Source organism: Zea mays, chromosome 7 (genome assembly GCF_902167145.1).
Source record: "Zea mays cultivar B73 chromosome 7, Zm-B73-REFERENCE-NAM-5.0, whole genome shotgun sequence".
NCBI lineage: Eukaryota > Viridiplantae > Streptophyta > Magnoliopsida > Poales > Poaceae > Zea > Zea mays.
Genome location: NC_050102.1, coordinates 170,894,531 through 170,918,956, shown reverse-complemented (window position 1 = coordinate 170,918,956; position 24,426 = coordinate 170,894,531). Strand labels below are relative to the sequence as shown.

At 42.8% G+C, this 24,426-nt stretch overlaps 1 protein-coding gene across 1 annotated transcript in view; it reads left to right on the top strand.

The window, feature by feature from the left end:
* Nucleotides 1–24,426, top strand: part of LOC103633369 (phospholipid-transporting ATPase 2) — a 46,591-nt gene that overhangs the window by 976 nt on the left and 21,189 nt on the right. The window contains exons 2-17 of the mRNA XM_008655071.2: nt 88–280; nt 1,852–2,065; nt 2,508–2,624; nt 3,977–4,069; nt 4,207–4,381; nt 5,245–5,411; nt 7,721–7,825; nt 8,636–8,733; nt 8,826–8,968; nt 9,846–9,942; nt 10,032–10,141; nt 10,223–10,387; nt 11,370–11,524; nt 11,601–11,681; nt 11,784–11,904; nt 17,364–17,470. Coding sequence (XP_008653293.1) covers nt 159–280; nt 1,852–2,065; nt 2,508–2,624; nt 3,977–4,069; nt 4,207–4,381; nt 5,245–5,411; nt 7,721–7,825; nt 8,636–8,733; nt 8,826–8,968; nt 9,846–9,942; nt 10,032–10,141; nt 10,223–10,387; nt 11,370–11,524; nt 11,601–11,681; nt 11,784–11,904; nt 17,364–17,470 — 2,070 coding nt within the window. The 5' untranslated portion in view covers nt 88–158. The remainder of the gene's footprint in view (nt 1–87; nt 281–1,851; nt 2,066–2,507; nt 2,625–3,976; nt 4,070–4,206; nt 4,382–5,244; nt 5,412–7,720; nt 7,826–8,635; nt 8,734–8,825; nt 8,969–9,845; nt 9,943–10,031; nt 10,142–10,222; nt 10,388–11,369; nt 11,525–11,600; nt 11,682–11,783; nt 11,905–17,363; nt 17,471–24,426) is intronic.

Sequence of the window (24,426 nt, the reverse complement as noted above, 5' to 3'; positions counted from 1 at the left end):
CTGGTGGCCTGTGTATATTGATGCTGATTTGACATGTTGCTCTCATCTATAGCTGCCATTCTTTTGCTGACATACATTTCTAAGCAGGCCTGCCCAGCTGACCTCACCTGGACAATCAAGCTGAAGAGAAATATCATAGTGTGCATGGTTTTTCAGGAATGAAGCGTTTTGTCTACATAAATGATGAGTCTTATCAGAACGACTACTGTGATAACCGGGTTTCTAATACAAAGTATACCTTATTGAACTTCGTGCCAAAAAACCTATGGGAACAGTTCAGGTTCGTGACTAGATATATTTGTTCATTTTTTTGAATGAAAGTATGTTGGAGAAGCCCTGGTGACAAGAACTGTGTTGATCCACTTGTTCACATGTGTTTGTTGCATCTTTACAATATAATATTCAACTCTCTTGGTATATTGCTGATTAAATTTGTTTAACTTGAAAGGATGGACTATATCCAAAGATTTAGCCTTGAATATAAGTGCATAGAGAACAACTATCCATGTGCCTGAACCTTGACTTTTGATTTGTGTCGGGTTTCAACTCTAGCCTACCCAACTTACTTGGGACTAAAAGACTTTGTTGTTGTTGTTGTTTTCTGTTTTGGTTGTCTCTGCTTATTTCGTTTGTGCTTGCTGCTGCTGGCTGATGTGTGGTCGGATAGTTTTCTTTAGTTTATAAATGTCCATGTTCGACAGTGTTCAGCCTTTTTATTGTCTTATGGATTTGATTTTGCTCATTGGATACTAGCATGCTACTTGGGCATGAGTCCAATTTTCTTTTACTTGTTTCATACACTGGGAAACAGATGTAACCATCTTCTGCTAGTACTGCTATCTCCTGGATGGGAAACAGAGAAAAGTAAAGTATCTATCTTGAAAGCAAGAGATCTATCTTGAAAGTGAAGGAATTGGGTAGCAGACTTGAGAAGTGTGAGAGATGAAGAGGAGCTGTCACTTGTCAGTTACCACAGCTTGCTACAATGTAGTTGATATGAATGGCCTTTTTGTTCAATCCTTTGATACTACTGCGTGAAGTAAAAAAACTCGGTCGGGGAGGGAAAGACCGCCCTCCTGATATATTATATTAAGAAGAGACCGAAACGTGGTCCCGACCGAGAAAATCCCTGAACCCTGGCCCCCATCACTAGTGGGTCCTCACCACCCACTCTGCAACGGCCCATCCGGAGGGTGGCGCACAGGACGTAACCCGGGAACGGGCGGGGCACAACGGGGAGATTTTTTTAACAAGCCCGAAATTCGCCCCCGAGTGGGATCGAATCCGGGACCTAGAGGTGCTTCTCGGAAGCCTTAACCATTACGCTAGAGACCCTTTCGCACTACTGCGTGAAGTAGATTCTGACATTGATGCATAATTAGGACAAGGCTTTGAATCTTCTTGGGCTGTGTTACTTCATCGTCTACTTATGTAAATGCTATTTTACAATTAGAATATACCAATGTGAGAAAGTCACTGATCTAATCAAGCCAACTCCCAATCCATGTTTGATCAGGACACATGAGTTCATATTGGGAACACTGCTTATACTTGGTGCTGTTACAATGCTTCTCTCATACCTATTTTTTACCAAAGGATGCTACAGTTTGATAGATGATTTTTCATGTAAAAGTATACTCCGTTCTGTTATATTGTGTCTTTGTTAGCCAGTCAAGGTTTGATCCCTGACCCACAACCCCAGTTATTCACTAGGGAACAAATTGATATATATGTAAATTGTATTCCTTTGGCTGAAAAAATCTCATGATTTCAAGCATGTTAGACCTTGTTGTAATTGCATAAGTTAATTGGTACGAATGGAAAAAGTTACTATTTATTTTGGTGTTTCAGGCGCTTCATGAATCAATATTTCTTGTTGATAGCTTGTCTGCAACTATGGTCACTTATCACTCCTGTAAATCCTGCAAGTACCTGGGGCCCACTTATATTTATCTTTGCTGTTTCTGCAACCAAAGAGGCATGGGATGACTACAACAGGTATATTTCAGATAAACAAGCGAATGATAAGGAAGTGTGGATTGTTAAGAATGGTGCCCGGAAACACGTATGCTCCTATGTCATCCTCTATCATTTCGCAATGTGCACATCTTTGGTCTTTCAGATATGCATTTAACCATTTGATTTGAAATGAAAGAGAAAATCAGAAGTGTGTCTGTATCCAGAAAGCAAAGTGGAAAATATATCCATGTAACCTTCTTGTATCGGGCTTGCTACCTTTTGCTTCTTTGTAGTGCTACATCTTGAAATATTGCTATACATACTTATGGCTACATCATGGAACTACTTCGCGATGCATGATCTGCAAGTTTGCAACAACAATGCTTGCTGTGAAAGTTTAGTTCAGTTAAATGTGTACCTTGACCTCCAAGGACACTATTGAAGTATAACAGTTCCTGCTGTACTTTCAGTATATATTACCTCTTCTTCTCACAGTAGTCAGGACATTGAACCTGAGAATATGACCCTCTCTATTTTTTGCTATATAGATTCAAGCTCAAGATATCCGTGTCGGTAACATAGTTTGGATTCGAGAGAATGAAGAAGTACCATGTGATCTTGTTTTGTTGGGAACTTCTGAACCACAAGGCATCTGTCATGTTGAGGTAAATAAATGCTGTAACCCCGCCACACCTTCTGTCTGTTTGTATTGTGCTTGGTTTGCTCAGGAAATAACTTTGCTGTATTGGCCATGTGGGGCATTTCACAGAGTCAAAGTGAACTAAAGTACATATATTATTCCTTTTAGCAACCCATCGTGTTTTTTTTTCTTCTCGAACCACGCAGGAGATCTGCGAGTCATTTCATTAAGAAGAAAAAGAGGGTCTAGATACAGACTTAGGCAAAGACAACAAACAAAAACAAAACAAGACCACCAGACCAGCACCCCTGCAAACAGGATCTGAGCTACTCGAACTCAGTCTGTTACATGGGTGAAACCTAGACCAAAAAAGAAAAGGGTCAGGCCATCAGGATCTGTTCATCCTTGGCCCTTGCCCTTGCCCAGACCAAAAATCATGCAGTTCGGATATGTTCTGCCCTGGCCCTTGCCCAAACCAAGAAATCATGCAGTTTGGACTTTGGAGGTCCATCATGTTTTCGTAAATCATATATGAAATCTCACCATGAAGTGTGAATGTGTGATATAAGTAATAAACTGTGATTGAACTCTTTTAGCTTGAGTGTTGTTAGAGGGGTGTTTCAAGATATACCCCTTATGTTCAATACGAGTTAGTTTATATTTTACTTAATTTGTTAGGCTATGGCCAACAGATCTTCATATGGCCGTGAAAAACACTTTTTTACTGTAGACTATAATGTTTACAGAGTGGGGGTTTGAAATAGGAGATGTGGATGAGTAGGCTGCTGGAGATAGCCTTAGCATAAGACTGCTCAGCAGAATGTGCATATGGGCATGCAAAACCTGTTTTGAACTGCAGATTGCACTGTTCGCAGAGTGGAGTTTGCAATAGGAGATGAGATAAGAGAGGCTGCTGGAGACATCCTAAGAAACTAATGTTCTTTTGTGCATTGAGCTGCTGAACTAATAAAAGTCCACACTCCACACCTGAGCAGAGCTAATTTGTCTTTATGCAACATAGTTATAAGTTTGTAGTGCTAAAGAGAGATCTCAGCTCAAGTTGTATCCTTCCTGTAGATAGAACAGTCTGAAACTACTTGTGATTTGAAATCCAGACAAACTTTCCTTCTTCATTTATAGGCCAAATACTGGTAATGATATAGTTTCAGCTTGATTTTTATTTTATTTTATTACCCAACTGATGAAAGCATCATTCCAGAAACATTTTAAGATGACAACCTTGTTTCATTATTTCTTGACATGTATTTGATTTTTTTCTTGTTAGACGGGGCAAACTTTTGAGTTCATTGTTGTCCATAGTTAATTCTTAACTGATTGAATATACCTCCTATTCTTGAATTCTAATTATGTTTGTAGACAGCTGCTCTTGATGGGGAAATTGATTTGAAGACAAGAGCAAGCCCACCACCATGCGTAGGGCTGGAGTTTGAACAGCTGCACAAAATAAAGGTTAAACTTTTATTTGTTTTATCTGCTTCACTTTTGTTTAATTTTTCTTTTGCGGCAGCAGGGTAACCCCCATTTTACTATGGATTTTAGTATGCATTCATTTAACTTCCCATTACCTTTATGAATTAACTAAACAGGGTGTGATCGAGTGCCCAATACCAGATAAAGACATACGAAGATTTGATGCAAACATCCGCCTGTTTCCTCCATTCATTGATAATGACATTTGCCCATTGACTATTAATAACACATTGCTGCAGTCATGCTACTTGAGAAATACAGAATGGGCTTGTGGTGTAGCAGTTTATACAGGTAACTTGTTGATACTATTTGTTTTGTTTCATGTGACAGCAAGAACGGGGTCATCCTACAATAATCATGGAATGACCACATTTCAGGAATGGTAGTGAAATGTAGTATCACTATTAATGTAAACAAGGCTGTTGTCGACAATGTTACTTAAGTGAGACAACTTGGATTTCTATAGCATTTCGTTTTATCATTGATGAATATCAAACAATTTACTTTGGCATATAGTCTTTCTAATATTTGAGAAAGGCTATATATGGGTAAGGATGTACAAATAAAGGGCAAGACTTGTGTCTTTTACCTCTGTTGGATATTTGGAATTTTTCAAACAAGTACTTTGTACCAACTCAACTATATCATTTTGGCAGCTATATGTATACTGTACACATTACACACTATAAAGTTCCAAAAAACGTTTGTTGCTATATGATTTTGTCCTAAGCACTTAGCAGCTGATACATATATTGTTTGCCTAATAGTTAACGGGCTTATTCAAGGAAGCTGAACTTGAAAGGGCTTCATTGCACACTGATGACAAGAAAAGGGGCTGTACTCAGTGAAATTGTGCTTTAGTGCTTTGATTGCAGAAATTTAAATAGTTTGCAGGCTTTCAGTAATCAGTAAATATAATGCTGTTTAGTCTTACAAGTTACAACAATCATGTAGAACACATTATTATTAATTTTTTTTTTGCTCACACACCTCCTACAAACTTAGTTTCAATGGTATTATAGTAATATGCAGAGTAACTGACAATTTTTTTTTCAGTCTTACCCTTTTTATATATGAATCAGATTTTGTGACATGGATTTATTTTAAATTTCAGCTTTACCAGGAGATTGATTATTGATAATCTCCACTTTCAGGCAATGAAACTAAGTTGGGAATGAGTAGGGGTGTCCCAGAACCCAAGCTAACTGCTATGGATGCAATGATTGATAAGCTTACTGGTGCCATATTCTTATTTCAACTTACAGTCGTTGTCGTTCTTGGGGCTGCAGGCAATATTTGGAAGGATATGGAAGCTCGCAAGGTAGTTTTGCTTGCAAATTTTCTAATTGTGTTGTACATATTAGCCCCATTGTTACTAGTGTAGACCTGCAAAAATATTTGCAAGATGTAAATTCTTGCCACAAACTACTACTGAAATGTTAGAGTTTATTGTGCATCTTTTTTCAGAAGTTTCAAATTTTGCCATTTTGAGATTCATAGGTAATAAAAGATGGGATCACCTTGGAGTTACAAAGTAATTTTAAGAAAGTTAAGCACCCAATTAGAGCTGAAGAGTATTTGGTGTTGGTGTGTTCATCTAGGATTGGCCTCCTCACTCTCCCTCTCTATTGTCTACTCCTATTTCCTTGTGGCCTTCAGTTGAAGTAGTATCCCCAACGTGCTCTGTGTGTTCCCTATATATATATACCTAAGTGCTAATCATCACCCCTCATGGTCCATCACTTGGACTAAAAGAACTAGTCCAACTAATTAATCGCGCCAGCGCCATCCGTGCGCGATTAACCGCACTAGCCGCGCACGATTAACGGGATCCACACCAGGGAAATCAATTGAATCAGGGAACGAACCGCACCAACCACATGCAATTAATAGGATTGATTCGCCCGCCGACCGCAACATGCAACACCAAATATTCACCCCATTCAAGGTTTAGTTTCAGCCATTCAATGTTTTGTTCAGACATTCAAGGTTTACTTCAACAATTCAATGTTTACTTCAATGTACAGCAGGAACAAACATCCAACCATTCTAGGTTTGCTTTAGTCATTCAAGGTTTACTTCAACCATTTTAAGATTTACTTCAACGTACATTAGGAACAAATATTCAGCCATTGAAGGTTCACTTCAACATACATCAGGAACAAATATTCGGCCATTTAAGGGTTACTTCAGCCATTCAATAGTTACTTTAGCCATTGCAGATATCTGGGGTGTGGTGGAGGCACGACGAGTGAAGGCGCGATTAGCGGGGCTTGGCTGAGTGGGCGCGCGAGTAGGGGCCGTGGCCGGACGATGCATGGCCGAGCGGGGGACGCGCTGGTGTGACTGGTTCGGTGGGTGGGTTAATTAGCGTCGATATGCTGGTTTAGGTGATGGGCCTTTTGATCCATCGCTTCCACGTGTGACACATACGTCGACGCTATCCATCACCCGAACCAACCCCATGTTTAATTCTGATCGAACTCACCCCCCTTGCTTAGCACGCCCCTGTTAATCTCGCTCACCCGTTCCTTGCCCGTAGCGGCGCCTCCCCCCGATGATTAACTCCCCCTCCAGCGCACCGACCCGTCACGGCAGCTGCCTCCTGTTCCCGATTCACCACCTTGAATTGCTGATATAGAATGGCTAAAATAAACCTTGAATGACTGAATATTTGTTTCTGTTATATGTTGAAGTAAACCTTTAATGACTGAAGTAAATCTTAAATGACTGAATATTTGTTCCTGCTGTACGTTGAAGTAAACCTTGAATGGCTAAAGTAAGCCTTGAATGGCTGAAGTAAACCTTGAATGACTGAATATTTGGTGTTGCACGTTGTGGGCGGCGGACGGATCAGCCCTATTAATCGCGCGCAGCTGGTGCCCTGGTACGGTTAATTAGTTCTTTTGTGGCTGGTTTGGTTGGACCTTTTAGTCCAGGTGATGGACTAAGAGAGGGAGAGAGTTCTGTAACTTGACAGTAAGTTTGGGCATGTGGTTGGACAATATGTCAAGAATCTGACATGTGTATTTGCAAGAGAATTTTGGTTTAGGATGTTCCTTTGTAATACTTTGTATCGACTTAACTGACAGAACCCCTTGCCAGAATTAAAATTCGTTTGTAGATTGGTGGGCAAGAGTGGTCAGGAATTTACCCAAGTTAACGAAAAAATGGTCAATTTGGTGATAATATTGGGTGCTTGGATGCTTTGGAAACATTGGAATGCTATAGTTTTTTATGGGAAGCGTCCTTGTATGCAGTCGGCTCTCCGCCCATTTGATGATAGAGTGTTGTTTTTGGTGTCTTGAAGGATCTGATAACCTGCAAGCTCTAGGTCAAGTCCAGGGTCTAGGATAGAAGTCAGCTATTGAACTTGTTTTGTATTGGCAACCCTCTACTGGGTCCGGGTAGAGGGTGAAGTCTGTTTTGAACTCTCTTCTCTTCTTAATGCAATGGTACACCGCTCTTTTGTGTATCCGAGAAAAAAAATCTGACATGTGACCTCTTTATTAGTTATTGTGCTAATTCACCTGCCCAAACCTGAATTAACTGAACTATACATATCGACATTGTTCATTTGGGCCTTGTATATTTTGCTGATCATCTAATTATTTGCCTGTCTTCATGTAGCAATGGTATGTTAAGTATGATGACAATGAACCATGGTATCAGATTCTGGTTATACCTCTGCGGTTTGAACTATTGTGCTCTATTATGATTCCCATTTCGATAAAGGTATGTCTATGGGTTTTTTAGTTCACACGGTCTTCAGATTTTTATATACTTCCATTTCTCATGTTATGGCACAATTATTTTTCCGCTATCTTGTTGGCATATATTTCAACCACCAGTCCACCCTTTTTAAAATATGTTATTTCAGCCTGTGTTTACCATTTAATTGGTGCAAAAATCTTGTTGCAATTGCATAGTTGCATAATTGCATTTGCATGACTACTTAAACACTTGCAGCTCATCAATATTCTGGATGTTCAGTTACTCTGGTCTACGGGCAGTGGTCTGCATAGACATCTTAGTACTATTTAAACTCATTTTCACTTGAAAACTATTGAATTCTCTATTTGTTTTAGCATATTTCTGTGAACTGCATCTTCTGTATGCAGTGTATGTTTTCCATTTTGTAGTTTCCTTCTGTATGTATGTGCATAATTGTCTTTTCTTCAGTAGGCAATGCCATAATGCTACAGGGAAACATTGCACAGTATATACACTTTTACTCTTATGGTCATACCACACAAAAGTCGCTTCTATTTGATACTTGTGAGACTTGAAAACTATTGAATTCTCTATTTGTTTTAGCATATTTCTGTGAACTGCATCTTCTGTATGCAGTGTATGTTTTCCATTTTGTAGTTTCCTTCTGTATGTATGTGCATAATTGTCTTTTCTTCAGTAGGCAATGCCATAATGCTACAGGGAAACATTGCACAGTATATACACTTTTACTCTTATGGTCATACCACACAAAAGTCGCTTCTATTTGATACTTGTGAGTGATGCTCTAAAGAGGATTTATGTGTCTTGAAGGTTTCTTTGGACTTTGTTAAAAGTCTCTATGCAAAGTTCATAGATTGGGATGATGATATTTATGACCTGGAAAATGACACACCTGCCCGTGCAGCAAAGTAAGCAACCACTTGCATTTCTATCGATAAGGAGACATACAATTGTTCTTTATTTTCCTCTGCTAAATCTACTTTAATGCAATAATTTTCAGCACAGCAATTAGTGAGGACTTGGGACAGGTTGAATATATTTTGACAGATAAAACTGGGACATTGACTGAGAACAAGATGATCTTCAGAAGGTGCTGTATTGGGGGTACCTTTTATGGGAATGAATCTGGAGATGCGCTCAGAGGTCATACTTAATACTTCAATTAACTATTTTCTTATTAGTTGAAATTTGAAAAAGTTAGGATCCTGTGTGCTTTCTCACTATCTTATCAGAACAAGATCATATGTAGGTTCTGCCATCTTTGTTTCCAGCTTCCATCTTTCAACAACATGATAAAAAGAAAGAGCCTCTTTTATCTTTGATTCATCTTCCTGCAATATTTTCTTCTGAATTACCTTTTCTGTTGCCATGTTAACCACTTCTAGTTTCAATACAAATGTACTTGGAACTTGTTTAAGATGTGGAACTACTGAATGGTAACATATCAGATACAACCATACACATTGGTGGAACAGTGCAACTAAGACACAAGGATAGAGGTGTGAGGACCTTTTTAAAAATATCCAGGGAAGATGGGAGGGTTGTTTTGTAAAAGAATACTTTAATAAGGTCCTCTCACCTCTATCTTTGTCTTGGTTGCACGGTTTCTTTTTTTCTCTCGAACGCACAGGAGAGCTGTGTATCGTTATATTAAAAAGATAATAAGGTCTGAAATAGACCAAATAGTCCAATACAAACTATAGGCACCTTACGGTGGGTCGGTGGCCAAAAAATACCATACAAAAAGGGATCCATTGGTTGCACGGCTTTACCAATGTGTAACCTAGCTTTATACCTTGTGGGAAACCCTAACCCTAATCAGGGTTGGGAGTGCATATATATAAGCCAAGCAGTTGGGCCAAGCCCATTACACAGAGGGGTATACATGTAAATGCACAGGGACTGACCCAGGATTCTAACAGATATGCCCCCCCTACTTAATATTGTTCCAAGTTCATATTTATGCCAATTTTATTAAAAAACTTCATATTTATGTCGATTATTTGGTTTTCTTGTTTAGACGTTGAATTACTGAACGCTGTCGCCAATAATTCTCCTAATGTCATCAAGTTTTTGACAGTCATGACACTCTGCAATACAGTAATTCCTATAAAAAGGTTTGACATTCATCCTCCTGACAGTTTAGCCCACATATTCTGTTCATTCTTCTTAATATTTATTCTTGACCAAATGATATGGCTTCCAGTCCTACTGGACCAATTTTGTATAAAGCCCAGTCCCAGGATGAGGATGCCCTGGTTAATGCAGCTGCAAATTTGCATATGGTTCTTGTCAGCAAGAATGGAAGCAATGCAGGTAGGTTTTCTGGTTCCTAAATTTGTTTGTTTTGTTTTGTATGGTTTATTGGATAAATAATTAGACATCTCCTAAAAGCAGAAATTCACTTCAACCGGCGAGTGATGCAATATGAGATACTTGACATTCTTGAGTTCACATCTGACCGGAAAAGAATGTCTATTGTTATTTTGGATTGTCAGAGTGGCAAGTTTTTTCTCTTGTCCAAAGGAGCTGATGAGGCAATGCTTCCTTGTGCTTATTCTGGTAATTACCTCAATTATTAAGCATAACATTTTCTAAATATCCTTTAAATATTTTAGAACCTAGCATTTACATACTTCTTATTTTGTGGCATAAATTTAATCTACATTTTACTTCAGAAGTAATAAATGGCTGCGTTCTCTTGATTGTGTGTCTTCTTGCAAATCAATTCCTCTCTCTTGAGAGTTTATCACAAACACGCACGCTAGCTTCTCTCTGGTGGACACTGTACATAGCAACACTAGTTTTTTGTCGACGCGGCCACACAAGCCCTCACCATTTTTTCATGAGAGGGATGGAGCTGTCCGTGATATCCTCCCAACTAATGTACTAGCATCTTAAGGTTTTTTGGCCTGCACAGTTTAGTCTCTCAACAAGAAGATATCAGCTTTTTGGGCTGGTGTGAGAGAGAGCTAGGTCAGGTCACAGGTCTGAGGAAGAAAGGGCTGGATTCCCTCCTCTCTTGGAGCGTGGTTGATCTGGAACCATAGAAATAGAGTGGTTTTTTATGGAGTGGCTCCTAGCCTCTCTCTTCTCCTGCAGACTGCTCATGAGGAGAGGGAGAAGTGGCAAGTGGCTGGTGCCAAGGGATTATCCTTCTTGGCTGCCTTACTCTCCACTACGTAAGGGTTGTGTGGCTTAGCCTTTCCTATGGACCGTTTTATGTATGCTTGTGTCTGGCCTCCGTAAGGAGTGTCTTGTATCTGGGGTTCTTTTCCCCTTTCTCTCTGCTATAATATACTGGAGTGCAGTTCTCCTGCGCTTTTCGAGAAAAAAATGTACTATGGTTTCCTATTATTCTTCTAAACTGCTACTGAAAATCTGCTAGTACTTAAGACTGCGCCTACACAAAATGAACCTAGATACATGCAGCACACACAGGATTCTGGCTGACAGGTCTTTGCATAACATATATTTTTTTGTTGATGCAACTCTATTAGTGATTTGTGTTTGAGCTGAGGTTCTCATGATAGTTAATTTTCAGGACAAAAGACAAAGACATTTGTTGATGCAGTTGACAAATATGCTCAGCTGGGGTTGCGCACACTCTGCTTGGGATGGCGTGAGCTGGAACCAGAGGAATACACTAAATGGTCTCAATCATTTAAGGAGGCCAATAGCTCATTGAATGACAGGGAGGTAATTATCATATTTATTAATTCAATTCAGATAAATTTGATTAAAAAAATAATTCCTCTATATTTGCTTTGCTCAGTGGAAAGTTGCTGAGGTTTGCCAAAAGCTAGAACATAGCTTGGAGATTCTAGGTGTCAGTGCAATAGAAGATCGCCTCCAGGTTCTACTTTGGCTTTGTTTTCATATCATGTAAATGTAACAGTACATTATTCTTTTTGGCCTTTGTGGGCCACCTGACCCTTATACTTGGATCTGTTCATAGGATGGGGTACCAGAAACTATCGAAATACTGAGGCAGTCAGGAATCAACTTCTGGATGTTAACTGGTGATAAACAAAGTACTGCCATTCAAATTGCTCTTTTGTGCAACTTGATTTCTTCAGGTATCTGTGTTTCGATATACTAGTTTTTACAGCTTTACTGTATTGTAGTTCCATGAACTTATTTCACAGTTTTAAGGCTACAGTCTTAATCTTTTAACCAAATAACCAAAAGACAGTTGAACCCGTAGTCCCTTACAGCATAGGAGGTGGCATGCCTCCGCGAACCAGTCAGTTCAAAACTCGGAGAACCTCAGAAGCAACCTCCAAAGACTAAAACCTGAATCAGATTTTACATCAACTTCATGCTGTTGGCCATGCGACACCACCAAACTTCTGGGGTGGAACCCTCCAGGTTGTGGTATCTTCCCTTCTTGCAGCTTAGCGCGCCAGATCTTCCATGTTGATCCGAGACAGAAACTCTTCTAACCTCGTTGCCAGTTTCTTCAGTTCTAAAGCCATATAACTGTTTTTTTTGCCAAATTCCTAATTTCCATTGTAATCTGTCTCAAGCACTTTCTTTTCTGCTGTGCACAGAATTATCCAATTTTGTACCATGCCAGCCATTTTGCACAAAAGCACACCCATTCTTTTCCAGCCAACTTTCTAAAAAACAAAGATCATCTCTGAGTTTCCAGAACTCTAAAGAGCTCCAGAAGTAACCATATTAAGGAAACCATGCCTTTTGTGACTTCGCCAAAACTTTCCTACATCATCCAGACTATCACCTATGTTTTCTTTAAGTATATCAGGAAGCATACTCGAAATCTGTCTGTTCACAGCACAATCAAAGGACAAATGCTGCACTGATTCGTACTTACAAAAACCAGGCAACTACTATTAGTGTCTTCCCTTCTCTTGGTTAAACTTGTGACCAAGAAGGCAGCTGTGGATGCAGGAATCGTCCATGTTTCACTGAGGATCATTGGGTTTGGCTGGTACAGTCCTGTCCATGTGGCCACCAAGGCCAAACTTTCCCAGCAGGGAATTGAAGAAAGGCACCCACTTGTGTAAGTTGGGATGTTTCAGTTCGAGGACAACAGGAATATGAGAGTGGGACAGCAATTGTCATGTAGGGAGTGGCAATGATCGGCCCGCAGGAATACTCCCCAGGGTACTGGTGGTGGCAGAGGAGGCGGTGGACTCTGTGGACATCTTGGGCAGAGGAGCAGGCTCACACACGCTCTGTGGACATCTTGGGCAGAGGAGCAGGCTCACACACGCAGAAGCAGAGCCGAGCTGGCGGAGCAGAGGAATTCGCAAGCGGGGCAGGTGTACGGGCGTGTGCAGCACATGTGTGGAGCAGTGAGGCCCGCGAGCTCAGATTTGTTGTGCGTGGGCAGGTGCTGCGCGAGAAGGCGAAGAGAAGCGTGCACAGAGATGTGTGTGGGACGGTGGCCGGCGCGTGCGAGCAGGAGGTAAAGCATGTGCGGGCGAGCGCGGGATTTCGCGTAGGGCTGCTGCCGCGGGAAGCAGAGGTGTGCACGAGCGAGTGCGAGGGAGGCAAGGATCGCATGTGGGGAGCCGGCATCATGGAAGGAGAACATTGTGGTGCAGACATCGTGAGGTGGGGTGGTCGCGTGGCCATGAAATCGGAGGCGCGGAAGCGAAGCTAGGGCAGAGGAAGAGATCGGAAGGAAACCCGGGCGTCTGATACCACATAGAGAGTTAGGGAACACCTCACACCCATTAAGGGAGGGTGACAAATTAACACTTGGAGTAATGGAGTGTGAACGCCAAATTAACACTTTGCTATGAGAAACAAGCCAGGGAAAGAAATGAACTCCTGGCCATTAGTGACAGACCACAAAGCAGAAACACGAATAATCTTAATGCCTGTAAAGTTTATGACCTTGTAAAGAGACTGAGATGAATAAATCTCATTAGTTGGGAAGTGCCAAATTAAGAGTGGAACCTAATTGACAAACTTCTAATAACCATATACATCAACTATCATGTAGAGACGTTCTAAAACTGCACTTAAGTTTCCCAATCCCACAGCTCTGCTACATTATAGTTCTCATTCATTATCATATATAGATACCAGAACTGAATAGCTAAGCCTGAAGAACCTAGCCAATTATCAGAGGAAGGTCAATCCATGATAATTTTATGTTAGTGCAACAATCGATTAAGTTTCTTCACAAGAGGAGGATCTCTAGTTTGTTGCTGAAACTAGATATTTCCAAGGCCTTCAACTCGGTCTCTTGGGCATTTCTGCTTGAAATATTATCGCATTTGGGCTTTGGACCTGTTTGGCGTAATCTGATCTCCAACTTGTTATCACTTCCTCTACACAAGTGCTCTTGAATGGTTTGCCTGGAAACCATATTTCTCACCGGAGAGGCCTTCGCCAGGGAGATCCTCTTTCTCCCATGTTATTTGTGTTGGTTATGGATGTCCTTAGCAACATGTTTAGTGCTGCTGAAAATAGAGGATTGTTGCAAAGCCTGGGAGGAGCTGATGTCCGTAGTAGAGTTTCCATTTATGCAGATGATGTGGTCCTTTTTATCAAACCAATTGAAGAAGATCTGAATTGTACTAAAGTGATACTGAATTGCTTTGGTTCAGCCTCTGGTCTGGTAACAAATATGCACAAGAGCTGCGCCATTCCAATAAGGTGTGATGGTCAAGTTGTGCAAGCTGGATGCAATGTGTTGCAATGCAGTCCCGCTTCTTTTCCTTGCAAGTATCTGGGGCTGCCCATCCCTGATAAGAATTTGAGGAAGAGTGATCTTATGTTGTGGACTGAGAAGATTGCAGATCGCCTCCCTAATTGTAAGGCTCGACTCCTCAATCTAGCTGGACGGACAACATTGGTGAAGTTTGTTCTTTCAGCCATACCAACCTATCTTCTTATTGCTATAAATATCCCTCAACGAGTAATTAAATCAATTTATAAAATTCGACGGGGTTTCTTTGGAAAGGGAGAAAGGAGGTTAATGGTGGAAGCTGTCTTGTATCCCGGGAAATAATTACGAGGCCTCTAAGCTATGGTGGTCTTGGTGTCCCTAACTTGCAATTTAAAAGCTGGGCTTTGCAGGCGAAATGGTTATGGCTGGAGAAGACGGACCCGAGCAGGCCTTGGCATGGGGCTGTTCCTCCCAGTGCAGCGGCATGTTAGACAGTTCTTTGAGTTGTCTGTGTTTACCGTGATAGGAAATGGGGCTACTACTCTCTTCTGGTCGGATAGATGGGTATATGGGATTACTATCTTGGACATTGCCCCTGAGGTGGTACGAATGGTTGGCCGTGTTAGAATGGACGCACTAACCAGTTCAACCCAAAAGCTTAAGCTGATGGGAGAAGGTAGCCAATCCACTTATACACTTCAACAACCACACTCACGTGCAGCCAGAGAGAAAGGCGCAAATGCAGCCAGAGAGAAAGGCGCGAACGTGGAAATAAATGGGTGGAGGCACAAATAAAGCCTCTGCCAGGATTCGAACTCGAGATCTCTCGCTCTGATACCATGTTAGAATGGACGCACTAACCAGTTCAACCCAAAGGCTTAAGCTGATGGGAGAAGGTAGCCAATCCACTTATACACTTCAACAGGCCGCATGACATTTTCTTCCAGAATTGTGGCGCAGGCTCTGGATAACTGGTACTCTGGTAGTGGGTCAGCGACATTAAATACCCCCTTTCCTTAAGAGGGATACATCAATACTTGTTGTAATGGGATACTTTGAGAGGGGTTCTGCTTTCTGAAGATGCTGATAAACGTGTATGGATGCACACTTCTTCTGGGCAGTTCTCTTCAAAGTCTTGCTATAAGGCATTTTTCATGGGGTCCATTTCCTTTGAACCATGGAAACAATTGTGGAAGACTTGGGCTCCCCCAAAATGTAAGTTTTTTCTCTGGTTGGCAATAAGAAATAAGTGTTGGACTGCTGATAGACTTAAGGAGAGGGTTGCAGCACCCTCTAGTCTGTGCTTTATGTGACCAAGAACAAGAAATAGTTCAGCACCTTCTGTGCACTTGCGGTTTTGCCAGGCAGTTTTGGCATGATATCCTGTTGACTTTGAGACAAGGGGGTCTCACCCCTGCTGCTGATGAAATATCTTTTGCTGAATGGTGGAGAAATGTGCTTAAAAAGGTGCATAAGAGCAAGAGGAAAGGCTTCAATAGCCTCATAATTTTGGGGGCGTGGGCCGTGGTGCTTATGGCTTCTTCGAAACAAAGCTGTTTTTGATGAAGTAAACCAGTCTTTGAGCTCTGTTAACAGTTTGCTTCTGGATGAGCTGAGTTGCTGGGATAGGGCTGGTGCTAAACAGTTAGCAAGTCTTGGTCTACCTGCTGCTTTTAGTAGGGTCTAGGCTGTATTCCAATCTGGTCTAGTTGTTATGCTTGCCCACTAGGCATTGTACTTTGGTCCTCTTTGGACCTTTTTTTTCCTCTCTTAATATAATGATGTGCAGTTCTCCTGCGCGTTCGAGAAAAAAAATCTTTCCAAAATCTTACCTTTTTTCTGTTACCTGTATATATCTATAATTCTATATCACATCTTAGCTGCCTGAGAAGAGCACATAAAAACCAAAGAAACTAGAGACCCTGTATTCCTAGTTAAGAATGTATACGGTTTATCTGTTTATGTGTTCTATTCTACCTAAAGTGTATCAGCTCTTTCCAGAGCTTCTCCTATATACTTTTTTTTATCCAAGAGGTTAACAAACAAATATTTAAGTCTTTTCCAACATGGACAAAACGAATTTCATTACTTGTAAGCAACAAAATTACAAGAGTTCAACGCAAGTAATGCTACCACAATACAGCTGACGCTGAGCCAAAACACAAAGGGTTCAGCCTACAGGCAAACCTTACCCATATGAACGCCAAACCGAAACCAGCCACTATCGAGTATGCCAACAAAACAAACAGTAATATTTAAGCCAAATATTTAAGTATCTCAGGCTTGGGATTCCTAAACCGCCAATTTCTTTCCATGAACTTTTTTTCAAACTCAGGTGTCTATTCAATATTCAAATGTTGTGGGAGTGTCAATGTACATCAGTGAGTTATGGTGGTAAAGTGAAAAAGATGATGACTTATCAGGATGTTTTATGTTTATTTCCTTTCTTCTTTATTGATTGAGCTGAGTTCTAAAGAAGTTTTGTGTTAAAATGTCAGTCCATTTTTATATAAGAGAAAAAGATAGACTTAAAAGATAACCATGAATAAGCTTGAAGGAATAGAAAAGAGTTTTGATTACACTAAGGCCTTTTCGGTTGCATGGGGATCAGAAGGGATCGAGGGGGATTAAATCCCTTCCTATTTAATTTTGACTAGCAAGGGATTTAATCCCCTCCAATCCACTCTTAAACGAACAAGCCCTAAATTGGCATGTACTTAATTATTCGTAAGTGCATCCATAGATGCCACAAGGAATGAATAAAACCAGTGTGATCTGAGTAGCTCATCAAAAGTACATTCTAAAGGAGCCTCAGTGCAGTTTTTTTTGGAATAATGGTGATGTGGAGATGAATTAAATATCATTTTTACTTTTGTTGCCTATCTGTAGAACCTAAAGGACAGCTCTTGCATATCAATGGGAAAACTCAAGATGAAGTTGCTAGAAGCTTGGAAAGAGTTCTTCTTACCATGAGGATTACGTCATCAGAGCCTAAGGTTTGTTAAGTATGGTGTAATTACACGTCTCTTTTTGGTAGCTTCAGTTTGTGGAAGGACAAGCAGACTTTATTTTGGGGCCATAGGAGTTTTTGTCCTGTTTGAACACCCCATGCACACGTTGATTCAGGCATATTATTTGCCGACTCAAACATATAATGCCCTGTTTGGATCCATTGAGCTAATAGTTGGGTGCTAATAATTAGCTCCTTTGGATCCAAACTGGTCTAGCTAATAGTCTAGCTAATTATTAGCTGAATACTCAACTAACAACTATTTCACTAGTTGGACCGAACTACCTGATGTTAGGTATGAACTATTTGTCACTAACCTGAATTAGGCGAGGTAATGACCCCTCGGGTACTGTAGCATATATATAGGCAGACAAGAAGAGGGGTAGAGGTCGACCAAACTTGACATGGGAGGAGGCAATCAAAAGGGACTTGAAGGAATGGAATATCCCAATGGAGTTGTGTATAGAAGTGCTTGGAAAGAAGCTATCCACGTGCCCGAACCGTGATTAGGCCTTTTTCCTTTTACTGCTCTCAAAAGCTTTTCCCTCCCGTTCCTCTCTCTTTCCCCTATTTGTGACATCTTGTTGGGTTTGAACTCTAGCCTACCCCAACTTACTTGGGACTAAAAGGCTATGTGGATGTTGATGTTAAGACCATCACCTGCTGGAATGAGGCACAACCAACAACAACAACAACTCTTGTTGGGTTATGAAGAAGCATGTCTGGTGGTGACCAGTGTTATTTGGTTGTCTGACTAATCGTGACTAATCACAATTAATCGTCCTGGTCGCTCCCCTGTACTCACCTAGGCACTTCAACTCGATCAAAGCGACAAGAAACCTACTTTTCCGATTAATCGTCGACTAGTCGTGATTAATTTCCCGATTAGGTGTTCTGCATTAGCTCACGGTGCCCAATAGGGTTTCTCTCCCATGCCTTTCACTCTTACTTATTCACTCCTTCACGCCCGCCCATACTCCAGCACAAGTCGCTAGTTTGTGGTGCATGACATAGTTATTAAGGTGTCGCTTAGGTGGTAAGGTGGTCAAAAAATTGAGGCGTCTTACCTGCCTTGGATTGAGACTAAGGCCTTGCTCTAGTGCCTCAGGCATCGATAAAGCGGTTCTAGGGCGTCGTCTTATTTGTTTGAAGGTTGGGTTGTGTGGCATGCGTGTTCTGTTCGAAGGAGGGGTGAGTGGATAGACATTTCGGTGGTACACCCCGGCATGGACAATGATGATATGGTTGATCTCACATGGGATAAACAACCCAAGATTGTGAGAACAAAGTGGTGAAAACTGAAAGGGACACGACAGAAGTCTTTAAAGAAAGGCCCATCGAAGAGGGCACTTGGAAGTTGGAAGGAAGAAGATGACAAACAACATGTGGGAGAAAATTGCAGCCTGCATTCGAAAGGTATCCTGAGAGGTGTGTGGAGCAATCAAAGGGAGTGGCGGCAAAGCTAAATGTAAGAGTGTGAAGGGCTTGTTGTATTGCATAGGATGGTTACATATATATAGACTTAGAACCCTAACCCTAATGGGTCGGCGGCCCAACACTGGTGCCAATCCAACTACACATAGAGCACACACTGTCTAACATCCCCCCAGAGTCGCAACGGGGGCACCACACACGATGAGACTGGAGTAGAAGCCGAAGGTAGGAGCTGACAGGTTGAAATCCCCCGCAGTCGTAACGTCGCGAGGGTGCGGAAGTTGCGGCTGGAGTAGAGAGTTAGAGACCGGTGTGCACACCGTGTATATGATAGCCCCTGGATGCCGAGGTAGCCGAAGTCGAGGTGGTGCGCCCCCTCGTTCTTGGGGGGGGGTCGACATTCTAGCGTCAACAGTCGGTGAGGCGACGCAACAAAGAAAGAGCAGCAACAACATGGTCCTTCTTGCTTCTCTCGTGCGATCGTCGGGGAGCCCTGCCACGCGACTCACCAAAGCTGGGGAAGCAGAAAGAGCAGGGGACCGAAGGAAGGGCCACCGCGCTAGCTGCGCTGGGCTGGGGACGGACGGCGAGGAGGGAGGAAGGAAGGAGAGGATGACGCTTGGGGTGACCGCGCCGACCCCTGCACGGCGGATCTGGCGACGCAGACGCAAGGGGTTGCGGATTCGTCGGCGGCGGCTTGGGAGGCGCCGGTCTGGGAAACGACTGGGGAAGGGGCGAAGGAGACGCTGCTGGGCGCGGTCCATGCGGTTGTGCACGGTCGATGCGGCTGTGCACGTGCGCCCGCGCGGGGAAGGAGGCCGCTGCCGGTGGGTGAGGAGAGGTGGCATCCAGGTGTGGAGCAGAAGAAGGGCGGCTTGGATGGGTGGCCGCCCCCGGGAGGAAAGGATGTGCCTCCCGGGGACGACAACTTGGAAGTTGTAGGGGAAGGAACTCGGGGCTGGCGGCTGTGGCTTGGAAGGCCAAAACCTAGCTAGCTCTGATACCATGTAAGAATGTGAAGGGCTTGTTGTATTGCATATAGACTCAGAATCCTAACCATAATGGGTCGGCGGTCCAACAGTGGTGCCAACCCAACTACACATAGAACACACACTGTCTGACACATTACTTGGTGGTGGAACGAGGAAATCCAAATGGGGCTATTAAGGAGTGTACCATGACAGGAGTGTGGACAACATAGAGAAGTACAAGTTAACAAAGAAGACCACAAAGCTAGTTGTGAGTGTAGCGCAGGGTAGGCCATATGAGGAGCATTTGGTACCGATCTACAAGAACAAGGGAGATATTCAAAGTTGTACTAATTAACGAGGAATTTAGTTGATGAGCCATACTATGAAGCTATGGAGAGAGTTATTGGGCATCGTTTGAGAGGAATAGTGATGATCTCTATGAACCGATTTGGTTTCATGTTTAAAAGGTCATTCATGGAAGTCATTTTTTAACAAGACAAGTGATAGAGCAGTATATGGAGCAGAAGGACTACATATGATTTTCATTATCTTGGAGAAGGCTTATGACAAAATAGTAATGAATGTTATGTGGTGGGTTTTGGACAAACATAAAGTTTCAACGAAGTACACTGGACTCGTTTAGGATATGTACAACAATGTTGTAGCTAGTGCTCGAACAAGTGATGGAAACACATATGACTTATCGATTAGAATAGGACTGCAGAACCGTTTGAAATAATACATTGATTTGTGTACATCGCTTGTAACCAGTGTCTCTGGTTATAAATATTACTTAGTTCTTATTGATGATTTCACCCATTATCTATGGGTGTTTCTGTTTCGTTTGAAATCTAACACTGTAACCACTATCATTTCCTTTTTTCCCTACATTTCTACCCAGTTTGGCAGCACCGTGAAAGCCGTTCAATGTGATAATGGGTGGGAATTCGATAACTTCACCATGCGCTCGTTCCTCCTCACTCGAGGCACCATTCTTCGCATGTCCTGTCCCTACACCTCTCCTCAAAACGACAAAGCTGAACGCATCATTCGTTCTATCAATAACATCATCCTCTCTCCTTTTTCAGGCTTCCCTTCCTGCTCAGTACTGGGTGGAGGGTCTTCACACTGCCCCATACCTTCTTAATCGTTTCCTAACCAAAACCATCAGCGCTCCCAGTCCATATGTCGCCCTCTTGGGTACAGAACCATCTTGTGAGCACCTCCGTGTTTTTGGTTGTGCTTGTTATCCCAACATGTCTGCTACTGCTCCACATAAACTGGCTCCTCGTTCTATTCGTTGCACCTTCTTAGGTTACTCCAGTGATCACGAAGCCTATCACTGCCTTGACCCATCCATCAATCGTATCATCATTTCTCGCCATGTGATCTTTGATGAGACATACTTCTCTTTCTCTGCCTCGTCCCATGCCATTAATGGTTTAGATTTTTTGTCTTCTGATGATGATGTGGTGGTTCTGCTTATTGGCACCCCACTCCCAGCTGTAGGTACCTCATCGTTCTCGGCGTCTCATCAGGCTCCGGTCGCCGCACTAGTCCCTGCATCTAGTGCAGCACCGTTGTCCTTGCCCGGTGCCCTTTCCTCAACGGCTCCTACCTCTAGCACAACATCCCTGCCCTAACCAGAGGTTTCTTCTCAGTCTGCTGCACCTTCAGCAGCCCCTAGTTCCTCTGCTACATGTGCTGCTTCTTCGTCGACCTCCGTGTCATGCGCGGCCACGACATCCCCTACACCTTCGCTGATCCCTGCGCCATGCGCGGCCACGACATCACCAGCAACCTCTGTTCCTCAGCAGGCTGTACCTCTACATCAGCCACCGATTCTGACTTATCAGCGGCGAAATCGATAGGCAACCCTAGCGGCTCCTCCAGTCCATCCGTCTCTTCCTCCGAGGGCTGCTCTTGTGACTCCCGCGGTCAACCCCCATCGAACGACCACGTTGGCCAAGGACGACTTTCGAATGCTTGCTCTCCACTGGCTACGCACAACTCCCCCAAGCCGTCCTCATTCCACCAGGGTCTTCCTGATCCACATTGGCGTCGTGCTATGGAGGATGAGTACTCGACACTCATGTCCAACCATACTTGGGATTTGGTACCGCGGCCTCCCGGTGTCAACATCATTACTGGCAAGTGGGACTTCAAACACAAGTTCAACGCAGATGGATCTCTTGGGCGATACAAGGCTAGCTGGGTATGTCGTGGATTCACCCAGCGACCAGGCATTGACTATGATGAGACATTTAGCCTGTTGTCAAACCAGCTACAGTTCGTACTGTTTTGTCTCTCGCCCTCTCCCGGGACTGGCCCATTCATCAGTTGGACGTGAACAATGCCTTCATGCACGGTACATTATCTGAGACTGTATATTGCAGCCAACCAGCAGGTTTTGTTGACTCCACTCATTCGGATTGGGTTTGTCGCCTACTCACCTCAACAAGTCTCTGTATGGTATACTTGTTTTGCCACATACATGCAATCCCTTGGACTTACTTAGCTAAGTTAGACACTTCACTGTTTATTTATCATCAGGGTACAACCACAACCTACCTTCTTCTGTATGTTGATGTTTTTCTCACTGCCTCCAGTCTTGAGTTTCTGCAGCAGATTATTTCATCTCTTCAGACCGAGTTTCCTATGAAGGACCTTGGCCCCTTGCATCACTTTATTTGCATTACAGTGGAGCACAGGGGAAAGTGGGCTATTCTTGCATCAGTGGACTTACCTCCTTGACATCATTGAGCGGGCTGGTCTACAAAACTGCAAACCAGTTTCCACTTTAGTTGATCTTTAGGCAAAATTGACAGCTGATGCTGGACCTCCTGTTCAGGATGCCACTCACTTTTGCAGTTTGGTTGGCGCTCTCCAATACCTCACCTTCACTCATCCTGACATAGCTTACGCAGTTCACCAAATATGTCTCCACATGCATGATCCGCGAGAGTCGTACCTTACAGCTATCAAACACATTCTCTGATACCTTCAAAGCACCGCTGAGGACGGCTTACTACTTCGGCGTTCTTCTTGTAGTCACCACACCGTCTATACTGACAGTGGACTTACCTCCTTGACATCATTGAGCAGGCTGGTCTACAAAAATGCAAGACAGTTTCCACTTTAGTTGATCTTTAGGCAAAATTGATAGCTGATGCTGGACCTCCTGTTCAGGATGCCACTCACTTTCGCAGTTTGGCTGGCGCTCTCCAATACCGCACCTTTACTCGTCCTGACATAGCTTACGCAGTTCAGCAGATATGTCTCCACATGCATGATCCGCGAGAGCCGTACCTTATAGCTATCAAACGCATTCTCCGATACCTCCAAAGCACCACTGAGGACGGCTTACTATTTCGGCGTTCTTCATGTAGTCACCACACCGTCTATACTGATGCTGATTGGGCTGGTTGTCATGACACACGACGTTCCACTTTTCTTATGGGGTCTTCATTGGTGGCAATCTCGTTTCCTGGTCCTCCAAGCGCCAGAATGTAGTTTCTTGGTCCAGTGCAGGAGCTGAATACCATGCAATGGAAAATGGAGTTGTTGACGCTTGCTGGCTGCGCCAACTGTTGCATGAACTCAATAGCCCTCTGACCAAGAGTACTTTGGTTTATTGTGATAACATCAGTGCAGTTTATCTCTCCACCAATCCTGTTCAACACCAACGCACAAAGCATGTTGAGATAGATCTCCACTTTGTGCGTGAGCGAGTTGCCATTGGTGATGTCCGTGTTCTTCACGTCCCGACGACTTCCCATTTCGCTGATATCTTCACAAAGGTTCTTCCCTCGTTGGTATTTTTGGAGTTCAAGTCCAGCCTCAACATCTGTCATGGCTAGAGGTTTCATCTGCGAGGGGGTGTGTGTTAGAATGAGAATCCATGTTTTCATACTAGGCTGATTGTGTATCTCTCCTTCCCTTAGTAGACCAGGATCTATCACCTGCGTGTGATTGAGGTTTTCCATAGTAGTTTTGGTTGCCATCTCTGGCAGGGGGCGCCGACCCTAGGTGCCTTGACGTCTTTTGCCTATCAATCAATCTATTGTTTTCTCCTACTCTCTAACAAGTCGAGCAGGAGTAAATATGAAACTAGAGTTGTGGCAGGAGACTAATGTAAAAAATTAAACCAGGGTGGATAGAAATAGAACTAAAACCGGATATATGAGATGCGACTTCGCTACTACTACTTATGAGGAAGGAGATGTTAGTTTGGATGGTCAAATAGTGACCAGGAAGGATACCTTTTAGGCTTTAGGATCAATGCTACAGAGAGACATAGGTATTGAAGATCTTAGCCATAAAACCAAACCAGGGTGGGTGAAATGACGTCAAGTATCTGGTGTTCTATATGACGATTAGACCCTCTATGTTGTATGGTGCAGAATGTTGGCCTACAAAAAGGCAACATGTTTAGCAGATAATTCTTGTGAAAATGCGTATGTTGCGTTGGATTTGTGGCTATACAAGAAAGGATCGAGTTCAAAACAATGATATACGTGATAGGCTAAGGGTAGCA